The sequence below is a fragment of the Falco peregrinus genome, chromosome 4 (genome assembly GCF_023634155.1).
Source record: "Falco peregrinus isolate bFalPer1 chromosome 4, bFalPer1.pri, whole genome shotgun sequence".
NCBI lineage: Eukaryota > Metazoa > Chordata > Aves > Falconiformes > Falconidae > Falco > Falco peregrinus.
This window is the reverse complement of record NC_073724.1, coordinates 4,715,490-4,733,352: the sequence shown is the minus strand read 5'-3', so window position 1 is coordinate 4,733,352 and position 17,863 is coordinate 4,715,490. Positions and strand designations below refer to the sequence as shown.

At 42.1% G+C, this 17,863-nt stretch overlaps 1 protein-coding gene across 3 annotated transcripts; it reads right to left on the bottom strand.

The window, feature by feature from the left end:
- Positions 1-9,272: 9,272 nt before the first annotated feature.
- Positions 9,273-17,037, bottom strand: ABHD10 (abhydrolase domain containing 10, depalmitoylase). 3 transcript variants are annotated; one of them, XM_055802704.1, is made up of 5 exons: positions 16,903-17,037; positions 13,081-13,264; positions 12,162-12,273; positions 11,202-11,339; positions 9,273-10,113 (listed from the first exon to the last, which is right to left on the bottom strand). In XM_055802704.1, exons 1-5 carry the CDS (start codon positions 17,018-17,020, stop codon positions 9,772-9,774), a joined length of 894 nt encoding a protein of 297 aa, XP_055658679.1. In that variant the 5' UTR covers positions 17,021-17,037; the 3' UTR covers positions 9,273-9,771. The 3 variants fall into 3 exon arrangements, with proteins under 3 accessions (XP_055658679.1, XP_055658680.1, XP_027642623.2); XM_055802705.1 differs by having other exon boundaries at positions 13,081-16,130; positions 16,903-17,016; XM_027786822.2 differs by lacking the exon at positions 16,903-17,037 and adding an exon at positions 15,943-16,101.
- Between the last annotated feature and the right edge of the window lie 826 nt (positions 17,038-17,863).

Below are 17,863 nucleotides of genomic sequence, written 5' to 3'. Positions count from 1 at the left end.
ACCTTCAGTGACAGCAAGGGAGCTATGCCCATGTACGGCAGCTTAAATTTTGATTATACCACTGCAGTGGTGGGAGGGGAGAGAAGGCAAGTTAAGACAAGAGACTCTTCTTCTGGTCTGACTTGTACAGATTTCTCCTTTATGAAATAAAATCATTTTGCTCCTCTCTGAGTTGCACCAGACTTTCTCAAACATCTTTTGTCCATGCTGTATTATCCACCCTGCTACGAAACAGTTGCCTTTTGGCAAATGATTCATGTTCAGCTTAATATGACAGGAGGTTAATAAACCTGAGGTGGATTCACAATCAGCTTTGCCAACAAAAGGCTGCCTGCTGCATTTAAAAGGAAAAGGAAGAGGGAAAGGAATACAGCTCCTTGTGTATTTACCTGATAATGGTCTCTTCATCCATTACTTTCCCATTTTAAGACCATGAATTCTCAGATTTATATTGCTTTGGATGCTGCTGGGCTCGAGCAGACTCAAGAGATGAAAAATTTAATAGATGACCTCATTTATTGTTGTCCTCCACAGACATTTCATTTAGTGCTTTCTCTTCTCTGCACTGGTAGTTTAAAAACCCTATGAAACATCAGATTACATAACTCGGAGCATGCTACGTGACAGGGCCACCACTCGAGCACTTTCCGTCCCAGCGAACGCGCTGTTGAAGGCACAGCAAACGCACAAGGCACCGAGACTGCGAGCCAGGCCGAGGGGTCAGAGGAGGACTACGCTGCAGCTGCAACAGGGAAAGGCAGTACGTGAGCTGGACGTCCTTTCCATTCAAGCAACTGTTACGGGCCAGGCCTTACACTCTTCGGCCAGTGCCACAAAGAATAAGAAGCTTTATTTTCCACTTTCAGATCTTTTTGCGTTCTTCTGTTTGGAAGGGAGCTACCTGGGTTGCTTGGCTGTTTCTGGTCACACCAGGGCGTGCAGTGCTCACCGGCGATGAGATTTCATGAAAGCCACTTACCTTTGCATCAGCCTCTGACCCCCTTTCCTAACTTGGGGGCAGGAACAGGTAATTTAACTCTCCTAAACCGCAGAGCAGAGGTCTTACCCTTCACAGATGTTGGCTACACGACCTGTTCTCCAGGCACCATTCCATACTGTGAAAGCTGAAAGGCAAAGCTTGTCCAACGGTATCAATTTTTAATAAGTCTTCGAAAACCAGGAAAGCTGCAGAGGATTGGAAAGATGCCAGCTCCCCACCAATATTTCCAAAGTACCCGTAATCAAATCATAAGCCTGCCTCTGTGCCATCAATCCTGGGAAAAACAATGGAATGATTTTATTTTTTTTTTAAAGTGATAGTGTTGATGCAATTTGCTAAAAGCTCTGTAATACATTAGAGTAGGCTACTGCACGACACATTAACCAGGGAACGAAACTGATTCTGAAACAACATGACATATTAAAGAGAATAAAGCTGGCTAACTAGTAGGTCCTACAGCATGACTGTAACTGAAAAAAATCATTAATGATTGTACATATTTTTATTCAGTTTGTACACAAATGTGTTCCCAGCCCCAAACCATTTAATATGTTATTAGGAGTCACAAAAGAGATGTTCAGACTCCTAAGAAGACTCCAGCTCATGCAAGCTGTGATGAGTAAACAACAAAGAAAACTCCTTGAAAGCAGGCAAAAACGTGTCTCATGGCAGCCAAAGCTAGCCACAAACAGAAAAGTGCTTTTTAGAACGTAGCACTCTGTCCTACAGAAAAGCAGATGTTAGAAAAAACCCGAGAGTGTGATGGAAGATAAGCAGGTGGGCACAGATGCTGGGTAAAACACTGCGACTGGGAGGCTAGGCTAAATAAAACGTGGGAGGTACAACAGCAACGGGACTATCACACCCAGTTCTGACAATCAGTCTCCACAAGAAAGTGGTGAAAGAATGACGGAAATTCAGATAGTCGCTCCAGTAACCGGAGGATTGAAAATGAGTCTTTACAGTAATCAATTCAGAAGAATTATCTGTTTAGCTCACCAAAACCAGAAGTTAAGAAATGGCAAGCCCGTGTGGCCACAAAGCCAAGAAGAACTGAAGAAACTCAAGCTTCTTCTGCTGGACACAAGCATATTAAAGCCTGATGGCTAGAAATGTGATGTGGGAGAAAGGGGCAGGTTTTCAGCAGCAAAGGTACTACCATTAGAACACTTTATCTACTTGCTTCCGAGGGGTTTTGTGCTCTTACTTTTCTTGATAACGCAAGATTGGAACTTATGACTAAAAATAAGAGATGAAGCTTGAATTCTTGAGGTAGGATTTCATGCTCGCAAGCACTATGGCTCATCTTAAGCTTTCAGATAACCACAACATTACCCTACAAATATAAAATTTTTGTAAATCTATAAACAAACGCTGCTTACAACAACAAAACCGGTATTAATTACCTCACTACCCATTTAGAGCCAGGGTAACTCGACAGCTTTCAATGTCTTCCAACTGGAACAGAGAGGGAAAAGTAAAACTTATCCTGCTACGGAGCAACCCTTAACCTTTTCATTCGCTGTTTGGCAATTCACTCCTTAGAAAGAGCCTGGCAATTCAGCCACCCCAAAGCACCATTTTTCAAAGTACGCTGCGTCAACTCCCATCAGACAAAGCTATCCAGCAATTAGAATAGCTGGGAAGTCCAGGCTCCATTTCCATGGTCCACCACAGGGCAATAATGGACCTTTCATAATTAAATTTTTTAAAAATTACAACATTTTCTAAAGCCATAAAACTGTTCACAGCACCTCCCTTCACAAGGAAACTTCCGAAGGGCTCCTGAAAGGTACTCCCTGCACACAGGCCTGTGTCATGATGTCACATTTTCTAGAGCTGCACAGAGGACGCCAAGGTTCGACACAAGCTCAGCGCAAGTACAGGGCCTTTTTCAGGGAGCGGCAAGGCCATGTAAGTGCTCTGCAGACCCTTTGTTTTATTCACAGCCTTGCTCTGTCGTAAGATCCCTGGAGATGTTCTACGCAAGAGAACCAGTCAGACTAGGGGGAAAAAAGCAGCCAGTGGAATACTGCCATCTTTTAACTCTGCAAACCAGAGATATCAGAACCAGGAGACAACATGCATTTGAAAAATTCTAACTTCCCCATCGATTTGAAATCTAAAATCTAAAAAGACAGAAAGTGCTAACTGAAGCAGGTATCTTCTCTTCAACCTGCAAAAGGGTTTCTTTGCCAGCTCTGAAGATGTTAAACCCCAAGCAAGCACGTGGTTTGAACACCTCAAAATTAGGATTAAAAGCGAAGTAATTCATGAAGGACCTTCCCGTTTGTGGGACTGAACAGAATGCGCTGACACTGCGGTCTGCAGACCAAGGCAGCTCCTAAGGCTGCCATGACCAGAAGTGCTCCTGAGATGCCAAAGTCATTGACCACCTTCCAGGCAACCTGCCAGCAGAAACAGTTACCACTCACCACTGGAAACCAATTCCTGTGGATATAATTGCCAGCATTCCTGATATTCAAGATGACCTTTGAGGTAAATTGTGCTTTTTAATTCTCAGGATCTTTTAAGTCTTGTGCTGAATTGACAGACTCATTGAAAGCAAACCAATGCATGTCATCGTATCAGGTTTTTTATCTGTCCCCAACAAAAACAATACCTTTTGAGAATTACTTTGGTTTGAAAATTACGCATTGCAATACACATTTACCAGCAGAACAGAAAAGTAGTAACACCATTATTTCACTGAAACATACATCAAAACAGATGGCAAGATTTACAAACAAACAAACAAACAAGATCAAACCCCCTAACTAAATGCTGCTTCTTATGATTAGGAAGTTAATTTTGCTGTCAGGGACTTTTTTCAATAGCTACTGTCCTTCGGGACTAGCACACTCCGGCACACTTTCTGCCAGTAAGCCATATTCAACACAGAACAAAATCTTCAACCAGGAAGATTCTCCTAAGGCCCAGACCCGATGCCAGGCAGCCCGTGTCCTTCAGGGATTGCTTTTCTAGGACCAAAGTCCAGGCAGGCCATTAACATCGCTCCAACCTTTAAGTGTGCTACTGTCGGCATACCTTTGCCACAGCTACGAGCACCTGCTTCCACCCTGACAGGCAGCAGTGACCTTCTCATGTTGCCACGTGGGAGGCAAGCGGACAACGTGGTACAGGTCAGAAGGCCCAAAAAGAACGCAACCTTCCACGTGCTAGCCTAAAAACATTTTAATTTTGTATTTCAGTTTCAGGACCAAGTCACTGGAAGTTTTAGCAGCTGTCATGTGCTTTTCATTCCAAATATAAATGCAGAGTGAGTTGCAGCTTCTTGCCAAAAACAAATCAAGACACTGCAGCCGGCTAAGAACATGTCCATTCCTCACCCATGAGCAGATCACAAACTACAATTACTGTGTCATATGGAGGATGCCCATTTCTCTGTAATGGAATAGAAGCATTGGACCATACAGCGTACATACGCAGGACGTGAAAGACAGAGTACAAGGTCAAGTCTGCAACTAGACTGCAGCAGGTCCTGTAATTTCGATTTATGCGTAACACGGCCAACGCTGTAACTAACGTTCTTCCGTTCAGGGCATATAGATAATGAAGGGAGATGAGGTCCTACAGTTACAAAGTAAATCTCAGCTATAAAAACTGACCTACGAGCAGTGAATCTGCGCAGTGTATTTTTTGACTGTCATCTCTGTCTCCTCTTCCCAACCATTACAGTAATCTCTTCCCCCAGAAAACACCTGCCAGGAGAAAAGCGACAGTGGCATTAAAACCATGTGCGTAGCAAGTTGCCTGCTACCAAACAGAATAGCTGAGCAGCCCCTGCCTTTCCTGTTCCTGCTTGGCAAGGGTGGAAGGGCAAGCATGTGCAATCATTTTGGTATTTCTGTATGCATTCCTTATGCAGCTGTTGAATTTTCACCAAGCTTTAGTGAAATTCTACATTCTCACACATCTGACTGAGTTTGCACATCAGCTCAAAGCAGAGATCGCTGATTTTAGAGACAGGTGAAACATGTAACTCTTCTAATTCCAGGGGAGCCTTTAACATAATTTTTTAGCATTATAAAAAAAGAAATAATATCTGAACGGGCCTCTCTAAAACAGCACAGCTGAGTAACTTAAAACCAAGGAAGTTCAAACCTCATTATTCCCCAGGACATTATTTTCTCTGCCACCTCCCCCCACCCCCCAGAGAAGGGGATAGCAGTCAAGAAGAAGCAACAAGCACAGACCTAATGCAGCGCTCTGACCAAGGCACTGGTTCAGAACACGTTGTCACTTTGTACTGCAGTACCACACTTCAGCAGCTGCTGACACACAGCTGCTTGAAAGTCTCTCTCTAAGCACGTTTTAATTTGGTATGAAAATATGGCACCATAAATCTTGTAGCCCCATTGAATAACAGTATGTCCAAGAGAGCACGTAATCAAAATTAACATAAAAATGAAACAGCAGGAGGCAGTTCTTGTAAGGCCTCTCCAGCTACTTTTCTTTGTGAACACTGCTTTGTTTGCATGTAGTGTTGAGGCAAGACAAAATAAGTTAGCTAAACTGAACCTACATGAAACACTTAATAGCATTTAACAAAAAAAAAAAAACAACCCAAAAAACCAAAGCCACCCAATCCAGCTGAAGTGTGTAATATAAAGCCAAATGAGAAGAGACAGAACAAGTAGAATACTTGGCAAGATAAAAATACCTGTCTATAAAACCATCTATAAAGTACAGCTTAATATACACAGAATAAGAGCACTTGTTTGTTAGGAAACAAGTTGAATAAACTTTAGAGACTCTTTCAGCGTATACTGGTCTATTGCAGAATTCAATCCCAAACACGGGAAAACATGCCTCATCATTTGCTTCCTTTTGAGAAGGCAAAATAGTTTGTTTCACAAGTTAAATCCCAAGTAGTTTGATTTCACAACAGATCTGAAATGAAAATGTTGGTAAGGACTAGTGACAGTCAAGGCCAGCTGGTAATGCTTTTGTTTCTTTTTAATGAAGACTATTATCTGCTTCTTTGGTATTATATGCTAATTAAGCTTCCTGCCTAGCTATAAATGTTTTTTGTTATTTACTTATGAAACTTGAATGACTAAAACTCCCCAGCAGGACGCTATGTATTTTAAGCATTACATGTAAGACAAATACCTTGAGGTGCTTATTCAACTAGTATTGTTTGATCAAAAAATCAACAACACGAGGAGCAGAGTTGCTCGGTTAGTATCCAGAACTTACTTGCCAGCCCCAACACGTCCCTACTACACTCAGTGACAGATGAGCCCAGAGGTGATTTGCAGGCCTGCCAAAAGTGAGAGACAATGAGAACGCTAACAACTTAGAGCTAAGGGTGCTAGTGAAAATAATTAACTGTAAATTAAGGTATTCTGACAAAACCAACCCCCATAAGCAGCACAAGTAGAGCTGGTAAATTTGAAAGCATAAGAACACCGATCATTTCGTGTGAATCACGCTTACTGCTGAAGAAATGTACATTGTATATTCACAAAATACTTTGTATTTGGCAGCAAATTAGAAGTCCATAAAAAAAGGGAAAAAAATCCAGAACATGAGAATTCATTACAAAGGATTTTAAGAATTTGCACCATGCAGACCTTTCCAAATGTGTCATACCCTAGTAATACAGTATTTCTAGGGAGGAAAGAAATACTTGGTTTTAATCACGACTAATACTGACATTAATTCACTACTTGGTTTTAATCATGACTAATACTGACATTAATTCACTATAAGGCATCTACTGGCAAAGATGAAAGAGATGCCACAGGCATTAACTCAGGGGACAAAACATAGTACCGAATCGAATGGCACCATAATATGTATTACATTATTCAAGACTGTCAAAACTTCCTGAGAGGTCAAGAGCTAGTCGCTGGTAGGATGTAAATCTCTCCGGTTATCATCTATCCCTTCTTGCAGGCAACTGAACATGCAGAGTTGACAGTAATCAAAATGTTGCTGACTTCCAGCATGGACATAAGGGAAAAGCTATGCTTGCAAAGAGAAATACCAATGGAAGTACTGGGGCAAAGGTAGAGGAAAAAGTCTGACTACATAATGCCTACCTCAGAGCCACCTCTTCATATTTAAGGAATATAGACTGAATTTAGAAAATGGTAAGCAAACACAGAGAGAAGGGCACTAGGATTCACTGAAGCTCAAAACACTACCTGGAATACCGCCTCTATGAAGAAAGCATCATCTCTGCCTTTGCATTGACACTTTACGTAGCACATTTTGGGTACACCTGTAACATAAATGCTACCACTAATCTCCATTTACCAAGCAGAGAAGGAAAACAGAACTACAAAACAAGTGGCAAAAACCACCAAACCTCCCTGGGACAAAGTTTCAGTATGCTGTGGTAGGAGCAACCGACGATGCAGCTTTATATCCTCAACAATTGCATCAACCCTGCTGTGCTGCCTTTTCCCACCTAATGTTATTACAGTAGAATAATGGGGCGGGGGGGAAGCTCCCTCCCACCATAAAAAAAACAAACCGCAACCCTGAAAACTACTTGCCCAGCTGCTCCCCTTCACATTTATTTTCAGCTATCTTGCTCTACGGCATTGTAACAAAAAGACCTTACCCATAAAATATCAATTATTTAATAAAAGCTAAGGTGAAGCTCGCTAGTTTATGCAGGCATATAAAGACTTCTCCCTGTCTGAAATATTACAGGTAAATCGAACGTTTATCAGTATAACTCCCAATTAAAAACAAAATAGCTCAAATCTTCTCCACTACTGAAATAACTTGAATAACCGTGAACAAAAAGTCTATCTATCACAAGTGGTAGCTTTGGGCCTTAATTAAAATTAATGACTTTGGAATTACTGCAGCCTGCTGTTTTCAGCTTTTCCTTCCATTAAAAGACAAGGCAATCTAAGACATGACAAAGGTGGATTAAAAAAAAAATAATCACAGGTAAGCTAAGAGCAAAAAGTTTTGAAGTAACCTAACTTTGATTTGACTGTGTCTTTAAAATCACAAAGTGTATTTTTCGGGCTTTATCAGATGTAAGTCACATGAATACGTAGAAAGATAACTGTTTAACATTAGATAAACATGAACACAGCTCAACCTTCAAGAAGTGGCTGAGTAATTTCCATAAATTATCTGAACTAATTTTTCTCAAAAGGAAAAGCTTTAGGAAGTAGTGAGTTGCATATTCATAGACAGAAAAGAGTCTACTCCATAAACAGAAATACTTTGGAAACAAGATTTCATGGAATGTTGCAATTCCTCGAACAAGTATCCTGAGCAAGACCGAGTTAGGGAACTGGTACACTTGAATTAGATGGTTTGCATTTAAACTAGAGCCACCTTTCTTTACTCTCATACCAGAATTCAAATTTTTGTGCATCACAGCTGCTTCTTTTTTTTGCTGTATCGAAGCCTAAATAAAATTGTACTTCACAGGAACTCATCTGAAATTTACGGGCTTTTTGGTTTGTTGCTGGTTTTCGGGGGGGTTTTTTGGGTAGTAGTTCGTGTTGGGTTTTTTTTAATTAAAAAACACTACCTCAGAGAAGCTCTATACAAGGTACTTCTACTGACAATGGTAACACTGAAAATTACAAACTCTGGAAATACTTTACCCCCCGGAGCTTTAGTCTTTTAAGGCAACACTCGTGATGCCATTTACTACTTAAAACAGTAAAGCCAGAAACAACTTTTGACTGATGCTTTCTATGAAGGCCAGCCTGAACCAATTCTAGCCTCTCCCCTAACTTCCACTCTCTCTTTCAACTGTATGAATGGCACCATAATTCTGGACAAACCCTAGGTAGTTTTGCAATTAAATCATTTTACTATTAAATTCTATAGATCTACATTACAAGAATTATCCAACTATCAAGTTTCATTTACAAATTTTCAGAAATTTGTTCTTCAGTTACTAGGAACTGGAAGACACCGTTCCTAGTAATCTACAGTTCTCAAGCCATAGAAAAGAGGCCGTGACGCCCTGTGCTGCTCTACTCCTCTCAATTTAAAGAAGTTCCTATAAAAGAGAGTCACTGTATTGATTCAGTTTCAGTTTCCACCAAGATTATATATTGTTCTCTAAATTGTAGGCCCAGAAATTATCTGTTACAAAAAGGTATCCTGCAGAAGAGGACATAAACCCTACGGATAAACATAGATAGAAGAGCTCCCCTGCATCCTTCGAGGTTAAGTTCTTCTTTATGTAGTAACCCAAGCACACCATCAGGGTGTGCCTTCCACTTTTCAATTTTAACAGTACTTAGGAACAGTATAATAATTTATCTGAAATCTGTTTATTATGCTTCATGGTATTCACTATTTCTAAGAACAATAGCTTCAGTAAACATTTGAGTTGTACTTTGCCTTGCACAGGTTGTTTCAGACATAAGATACAAGAATGTTACAGCAAAATGACAATACTGAAAAGTTGTCAAAGACACGGGAAATTGAAGGTTTACTGTACAGGCCAATAGTAACGAAAACGAATCAACGTTTCAGTACAAAAGCGTAGGAAGCTTGCAAAAAAAGGGGTTAAATGAGGAAGGAGAGGTTCTGAACACAACAGCAGCACTCCTTCACATTTTGGATCATCTGGGCAAATGCAGCATTAATAAAATACCTGTATTTATGAAACAGAGGTAAGGAAACAGTAGATAAAGCTCAGTTCCTACTGTGATAGTCACAGGCCTGGCATCTTGCTATTTCTGCTACTCATTGGTTTCTACTACTCATGGAAAAGAGTCAGGTGTAGAGTTCAAGCACTACTCTGCAGCTTATGTTAGTGTTGCCAGCTTGTCAATTAAATCATCAACAGTATTCACAAGAAGTTTTGTATCCTCCTTCTCACTCATCCGATGTTGTCCAGTTTTGCGGAGGATGACATCCACATCTTTGCTCAAAACACGCTCTGCAACTTGCATAGAGATCTGCCAAGGGACAACATCATCCTTCATGCCATGAATAAGTCGTACGGGACAGGTTATAGGAATAGGACTATTTAGCACACAGTGATTTTCTGCTTCTCTGATAAAGTCATATGTCAAGGAGTAATATCCTTCCTCATTATGCTTGGTTGGAAACTTCCATTCACCTTTTTCTTCAATTTCTTTTTGTGCCTGTAAAAAAAAAAAAAAAAAAAAAAAGAGCAAAGAATAGACATGACCGATGTTAAAGAGTTTAGAATGCCTCAACTTATTCCTGTTTTAAATGCAGTAAAATTTCCCCAGGTGTAAAATTTCACTTTTTTCATTTTTATTAGCAGACAAGGTATATTCCGGTTTGCCTTCCAGCAGCTGAGAAGACAAATCCCCTCCCATGTCACAAAAGCTATTCTGCACATCTCTCCTGCATATTAATCCAGTTACGATTCATCAGTGAAATTAAGTTTCTGAGCCAGAATCTATCAGAAAGAAAAAGATGTACAGCCACCAAGAACAGCAGGCCTTTTTGGCTTCAATCAGTTCACTGAACCTCAAACAAGGAGAATCCTAGGAAAAAGGAATTGTCCAGTGATCGGTCTTTTCTGACTTTGCCACAACAATTGCCTAAATGCTGTACTTCCAGAGTCTTACCTTAGCCTTAAGTAGTAACTACTGACACTACGAAATGCTGTAGAAAAAAACCCAAAACAAACAAAAAGCAGGAAAATATTTTAATTATTCTAAAGTATGAGTTATTTATTGCCATATTCTTTTGTCACATTACAACACCTGATTTACTTTCCTGAAGACTGGATATTATCATCAAGAAGCAACTCGGGAGAATTCCCACCACCTAAACCTTACAGTCTTTAAAACACACTGATCTTAGAATTCCCTTTCTTCTACACACACAACCTGCCTCAGATTCATCTCGTCCAACGTCATCTCAATTACTTTAGCAGCTACTTCTCTGTTCTTGAAAGTGCAAGGACCCAATCTGAATGCAAATACAAGGTATTCAACACTGAAATCTAACGGACTGCCAACAGCAGGGATCTGACTTCACATCCTATATGCCACTAATATAAACGCATTCTAGTTAGTGTGCAGCCTAGCTTCACACTAGAAGCAGAGTATTTTGCAGACTTTTAGACTGAGCTTACCTTCACCACAAACACAGAAAACTTACTAGAAGACGTGCAGGAAAAGTACAGCTTGAACAACAGTTTCTTAAACACTTGAGAGGTTTTCAGATGGCACAAAAGCCAGGCATCAACATTTACCTCAATGGAAAGCTTCTTAAAAGTTGCTACAAGATGGTCTGCTGCTACAGCTACTCCAACTAGAGCAGCTACTTTATCTGGGCGTGCTATTGCAGCGTGAAGCATCAGCCATCCACCCAAGCTAGAGCCAACCAGAATCTGAAAAGGACAGAAAATAAGATATTATTTTACAGGAAATGGCTACTTTTTTTTTTTCTTTTACAAAGTATCAGTTTTCATTTTGTTTAACTAAAACCTTGGGCATAATCCTGCTGTCCTTACCCAGGCAGAACTGCTGTCACCTCCAGTGGAAATTTTGCCTGAGTAAGCACCATAGGATCTGGTATTTTATTATTCTTTTTGTTTGGCATGGCTGGTTATTGCTGTCTGAGACTGAAACACTGTAAACAAAATGAGAGTTGAAACAATTCAGTATCATGTGTGTATTTTATGTTTCCTTCTTAAAATAAACGCACATGGTAAATGCTCAGTGCAGTCAGAGGTCAACACAAGCAATTCATAACGATTCTTTTTTTTTTTTTAAAGCCATTTTATCATCTAGAGTATCTTAACTTGTAACATTCCTGCAAATCCTTTAACTAATGCATCAGCACAGAACAGTGACACACTTTTTCAGGAAGATGGCTATGCTGCCCTCTAACAGTTCCCTGTTCCCTGTCAGGTGGACCCTCCACCATGAGGCTTTCTCAGATTCCCTGGGACGACAGACTTGCTCCGAGCAGGACACACTAACAAATGACCTCCAGGAGGTCCTATCAACCCATGTTTCCCAGATTTTGTGATCTACCAGCTTGCAAAAGTGGTCCTACGAATACAGCCTCTCAAATGATTCAGTGCGAAAGTCAGCAGGTGTCAATTGTGAAATAAAAGCTACTGTTGGCCAGAGGTATTACAGCATACTTTTGATTAATGTTCTACCTTGAGACAAAAAGCATTCTATATGTAAACATAAAATATAACCTGTGGTCCATCTGTAAGTTCATCCAGTATAGACAGAACATCTTTTCTCCACTTCCCAACTGTACACTCCTCAAATTTACCATCTGAACTTCCACATCCTGTATAGTCAAATCTGAAAAAGTAACCATCAGAATGAAAGTCACAGTACTGTCTACAGTAACACAGATGCTAACCACACAGTACCATTTAACTGAATTAAACAGGGGACAAGATAGCATCCTGAGTAATTTCTTACTTGGTCCTGCGTATCACTAGCACCAGAAACCACACGAGAAGAGGTTTAAGCACAACATATACAATTAAGTGATGCAGCCTTCTCTTATCATTTGATATAACAATGTCCAAATTTATCACCTTATTTCCCAGAAAAAGAATTTCCCTTACAGACAAAAAAAAAATAAATATCCAAATACTTCGGTTTTAAAGGTATTTTTCAAATGTACAAACACTCAAACACTAAACCCAAACACAAAGACTTAGAAAACTCAGCATTCAACTTAGTCTATCAAAGGAGACGACCACTAAGCATGTGCATGCTTTCCTAAACCCACAGAAGGCACTGGGTAACTTAAAAAGATTTGACAGTTAAGAAGCGCGCTTACAGTGGTAACTTAAAAAATTATAACTCCAGGTCCTTTCTTTCCTATTTTTGTGCCTGTAGCCTTAATGTGGCACTGGCTAGACTATAGCAATTTATTGGAGAATTTCCTGAATTACTTTCAGAATACCTTCTCCTCATTCACCTCAGTCTCGCTACAGACTGAAATCCTGCATCTGAAATGGAAGGACACTTCTTTGCTTGTGTACAGCACAGCATACATTCCAATCCAAATCTAAAGTTTACGTATTTCTGTTAAAGCCCCTCCCCCCAACCCCTGCCACTAGTTTCATTTTCTGAAGCATAATGCCCTGAATGTACCTGATGAAGGCATGACCTAGAGAGTTGCAGAAATCTTCAAGAGCAGTTGCTTTCTGACCATTCATATTTGAATTCAAGCCTGGAAGGAAAACAACCCCTGGATTCCTGCCTTTTAGCTTATGATAAGCAAGACTTGGTCGATCTGGTCGAGCAAGAAAGCTGACTGATGATTTCAGCCTGCAAACTAATAAAAAGAGCTATTTAGTATAAGCATCATGATAAACTCGGCAGAAATACTAATATATTATAAAACTAGGATTCAGGAAATACGGGTATATTATGTGAAAAGAAGATACTCTGGCTCAAGAGAACAGATAAAAGTATCTCCTATATTCTTTACTTCTTTAACTAGCATTGATCAATCTAAAAGAGAAAGCTGATTGTGATTCATTCTCAAATCATTAAATGCCAACCTTGTAAGGAGTTCACTGAGCAGTTAGCAAAGTGGTTGACCGAAGCCAAATGCTAGCATTTCCTACACTTCATTTGATTTCACGTGTTACACCATCGTGAATACATGTGTACTCATTTCACAGAAACAGTTAAGATTTTTTTTTTATCTGCTTAGTTTAACTTTTAATTCGTCCTTTTTGGGTTTTTTTCCAGACTGAATTGCAAAAAAATATAATTTGGGGACTAAAATACTCTGTGCAATGGTAAGTTTACAAGTATATAGGGTGACAAATTTTTGATGGAAATCAAAACCAAAGGAAAAACCCACATCTGCATCAAAACGCCAGATCCACAAGATCTATGATGATGTACAATGGGGAAGTTCAAAGTAGGAACAGAGAAAGAATCTTGTGACTATCTTTTTCAACATAATGAACATAAAACATTTGCATTGTTTAAACCCAAATGAAATAAATAACATCTAGCCTTTCTCATCATATTATCAACAGCTATTTAAGTTAAAGATTATTGCCAGGAACACTGAAAAAGAGGCTGATTTTAATACTGTGCAATCTTAACGTCTGTCTTTTTCTTGGGTATGAAGCACAGAAGGTAAAACACAAAATAAAGCTACATTTTCTGTAAAAACTGAGCAATACATTAAACACATCCCATTAGAAGAAACAGAGCTGACCACTGCAGAACTATGATTTTCTTACGCATCTTCAAAAAAGGCACAGATCTGCCATTACATGGTTTGGTGTATTCTTGCTGGAGAGGTTACATTATTCCAGTACTCAGATGGTTTTGTTTATCTAGAATGAAAGAGCACTTAGCAAACCTAAATGTTCTACAAATATTGAAAAAATGAAAGATCATTTAGTGCAACACCTGTGAAAGTGACCTGCAACATACTACGTGACAGAGAAGCTTCCCTACCAGCATAAAAAAATAATTTTTGTTTTGTTTTCGTTCAAAATAACAAACCAGACATCTTTGGAAAGCAAACACTAGGTTGGAGTGTTATTCATATTAATAGCCTTAAAAAAATAAATCAGTTGGCTTCAAACATGGGAAAAAGATTAACAAAGGAAATTCTAACTAATTAATAGCTATGCTGCATCTCAACAGCTGCTACAGAATTTCATCTAAGTTTAGCAACCAATTGTACCTCTGCTGTGAGTGAGGGCAAGTGATTTGTGGAGAAGTGTTAGGGAGACTTTAATCGACTCTATTATCCCACTCAGCAAGATAATCTGTTACATGAAAGCTTGGTTGAGACGACTAAGATTTTGATACTCTTAATTCTTAAATTAGAAGATGACTGTTCCTCAACAGAAGGGTACAAAACCTATGCAACCCTAAATAATACATCAGGGCCTCCTAGTGATTAATAACTGGATCAACGCTGCAAGAACAGGCCATGACAGTATCACAGTACTTAACCGATCTGCTGCTATGACTTCTCTCGAAGCTTTCTCGCTATCAGAGAGATTACATTAAAGGGGTTTGTTTGTTTTTACACTTGTATGTACATGAGTAAATACGGATGTGTAACAGATGCAGGATGCAGCCAGTATCCAGCACTTTCCTACAGTCCAACATAAATTACACCATTTAAACTACAGATTAAAACTATTAAATCTTTCCTGAAATAATGGGACAGTTCTTTTTCCTATTGATGCATCAATTATTATAAAGGAGAGTAAGTGCCGCAGTAAAGATACATTTACTCAGATGTATCCACACGATGGCTTTTGGTTTGTGTGTGTCTCTCAGTAAGGCAGTCACTTCTTCACCTGCCGGTAACAGAGGACACGCACCAAGAAGTGCTATGCTTGACAGAAAAAGAATTAGGAGGATTATTCTTCCCCTTAGCCCTGATAACCATCTCCGAAGTCACTAGTTTTCCATCCTTCAGCACTCTAGAAGTGCCCTCAACTGGTTTGACACTGGGCAGGGTTTAAACTCCAGCTACTAGACACAAACATTAAGCTATTTCACAAATTAGCATTCCACTTTTAACAAGTTACTGTAAGTGCACCAGCGGGAATCCTAACCCGAATCATGCAAAACCCTACAGCAGCCACGCCAGCCAAGCCAAAAACAAGCTTCACTGGAATCACGCTCGCAGGCTTCCCTTTAGGCAGACAAGATCAATAACTAAGCAGCTACCTTGTAACTTGTCATCTTTTTCTTTCAGTGAAAGACCTTGGCAAGAGCAGGGAAGCACTTCTGAAAGGTGTGAGATGGTACTCAGTATTTATAAAAGTTACAGACAGAAGGAACTAGCTATAGGAAGACCACAGGACCCATGCTTGGTGCTATGGAATTCTCTTCATATCAGAATCACTGTGCAATTTTAATTGTGTTATGACCAAGCGAAACCGTGACTGAGCCCAGTGCTACATGTCAAAGCCAAAGAAATCATCCAGCCAGCTTTGGGAATGCTCCAGCACTGTGACCTACCCGCTGTCAACAGTGGCAGATGAATGCAGCTCTGGTAGATCGTGGACTCAGTATTGTCCAAACCCCGTTTGATGCAGTCACCTACACTACAGCAGTAAGAAGGCCACCAGCTCCGCTGGCTGCTTAGCCCAGTCTCACAGCACCTACCAGCACACTCAGTAACCAGCTATTCTGAGCGGAATATCACTCTAAACATAGAGAAAGAAAGAAAAAAGATCAACAAAACCCCCACTGTATTCATGGGTTTATGCAGACAAAAACCGTGCATCCTTAACGGCAAGTTTTACTCACATCTACACCGAGCAGCCTCAGACAGAAGTTCATTACCTCAACAAGAACAGCTGTCTGGCAAATTTAATGCCATGAAAAACTCAACGAGTCAGTCAAGCACTGCGTCTGAAATAGCAAGGGGGGGGACAGGCTGTTCGGGCAGAGGATCATCTCACACAAAGGTGGATGCCAGCAAAGCTTCTCAGATGCCTGGTGACGGAGCCTCCCACGCAGGCATGTCCCACACCGGGCCCGCCGCCCCCCATTCCCTACGGCTCCTCCGAGAGCAGCAGCGGCGGCGGGAGCGTCCGGCGAGCCGGACACAGGCGGGCAGCTGCGGACGGCACAGGCCTGGGCTGCCCCGGCACCGTGCCCAGGCGCCGCACCCCCGCCTGGCAGGGGAGGCAAAGCCCGTCACAAACCGCGTCCCCCGGGAGCAGCGGGGCGTAACACCCCCACCCCCGCCCCAGGGGCCGCGCCCCGGCCCTCCCCCTCCGAGGCGGCGCTGAGGGGCGCCGCGGGGTGCCCCCCCGGGCGGCCGGCCCCGCCGACGGCAAACACGCGTCCCCACGGCCAGGACGCGCACGGGTGTCCCCTGCCCCCTGCCTGCCACCCCCTCACTCCCCAGGCTCGGCAGAGGAGGCGCAACGCCGAAGCGCCAGCAGACGTGACCCAGAACCATTCCCTTACCCGGCAGCCCCACAGCCGCCCTCGGCGGCGACAGCAATATCACCGTGGCCGAGGCGCGGCGGCGGCCGCCCCGCACCGAGCCCCGCACCAAGCCCCGCAGCGCGCCCGCCGCCGCCATGGCCGCTGCCCCGCCCGCCCCCGCGGCGGCCGCTCCCCCCGCGCACGCGCCGCGCCGCTTCCCGCCCCCGGCCGGGCGCGCAGGCGCCGCTGGGGGCGCGGCGGGCGGGGGCGGCGGGCGGGGGGCGCCGGGGCCGCGCCCTGGGGCGTTCGGTGGTGCGAGAAAATTCGGTGAAAACCCTAACGCGCTGTAGGCAGGAGTTACACAGGTAACAGGGACCACCGACACAGGCGCGAGCCTCACGGCCCGCTAGAGCTGGCCCGCTCGGCACTCCAAAAGGGACAGTTAGTACAGATGGAGATGAGCTCCCCGAGAACGTAAATCAGTAGCTGATAGAAAGCTTAGAAATAACTAGATTAATAGAATATGGAAAAAGTAGAATAATTAAAACTCTCATTGTATGTACAAAGAGGAGCTTCACCGTGTGACTTTGTAAATGAGGCCCGGTCCTGGGGCCCTTTGTACTGCTAAGGTGAACCTGGGATGCTCTGTGCGCTGATCAGAAGACACCGGTATGCGAACCTCTGTGCCTTGAGATAGGAAAACTGGATCTGTCCTGTTTTTCGGTTTGGAAGAAACTCCAGACACGACTGAGTCTGCATGAAGAGTGAAGGTGAAAAGTTCAGAGCAAGGGAGACTTCTAACCCTTCATCCCCACATCCCCCACGACCACCACCAGGAGACAGTGGCCAAGCGGGAGGGAACTTATGTTAACGACTTCTTGGTAGACTAGTTATCCTAACCCAACCTATTCTCGGGCACCTACTGAGTATCTATGAATGTATACTTGAAATCACACATGCAGAAAGAAGTCGGGGCAGCAGGTGCTTTTGGAATTACCCA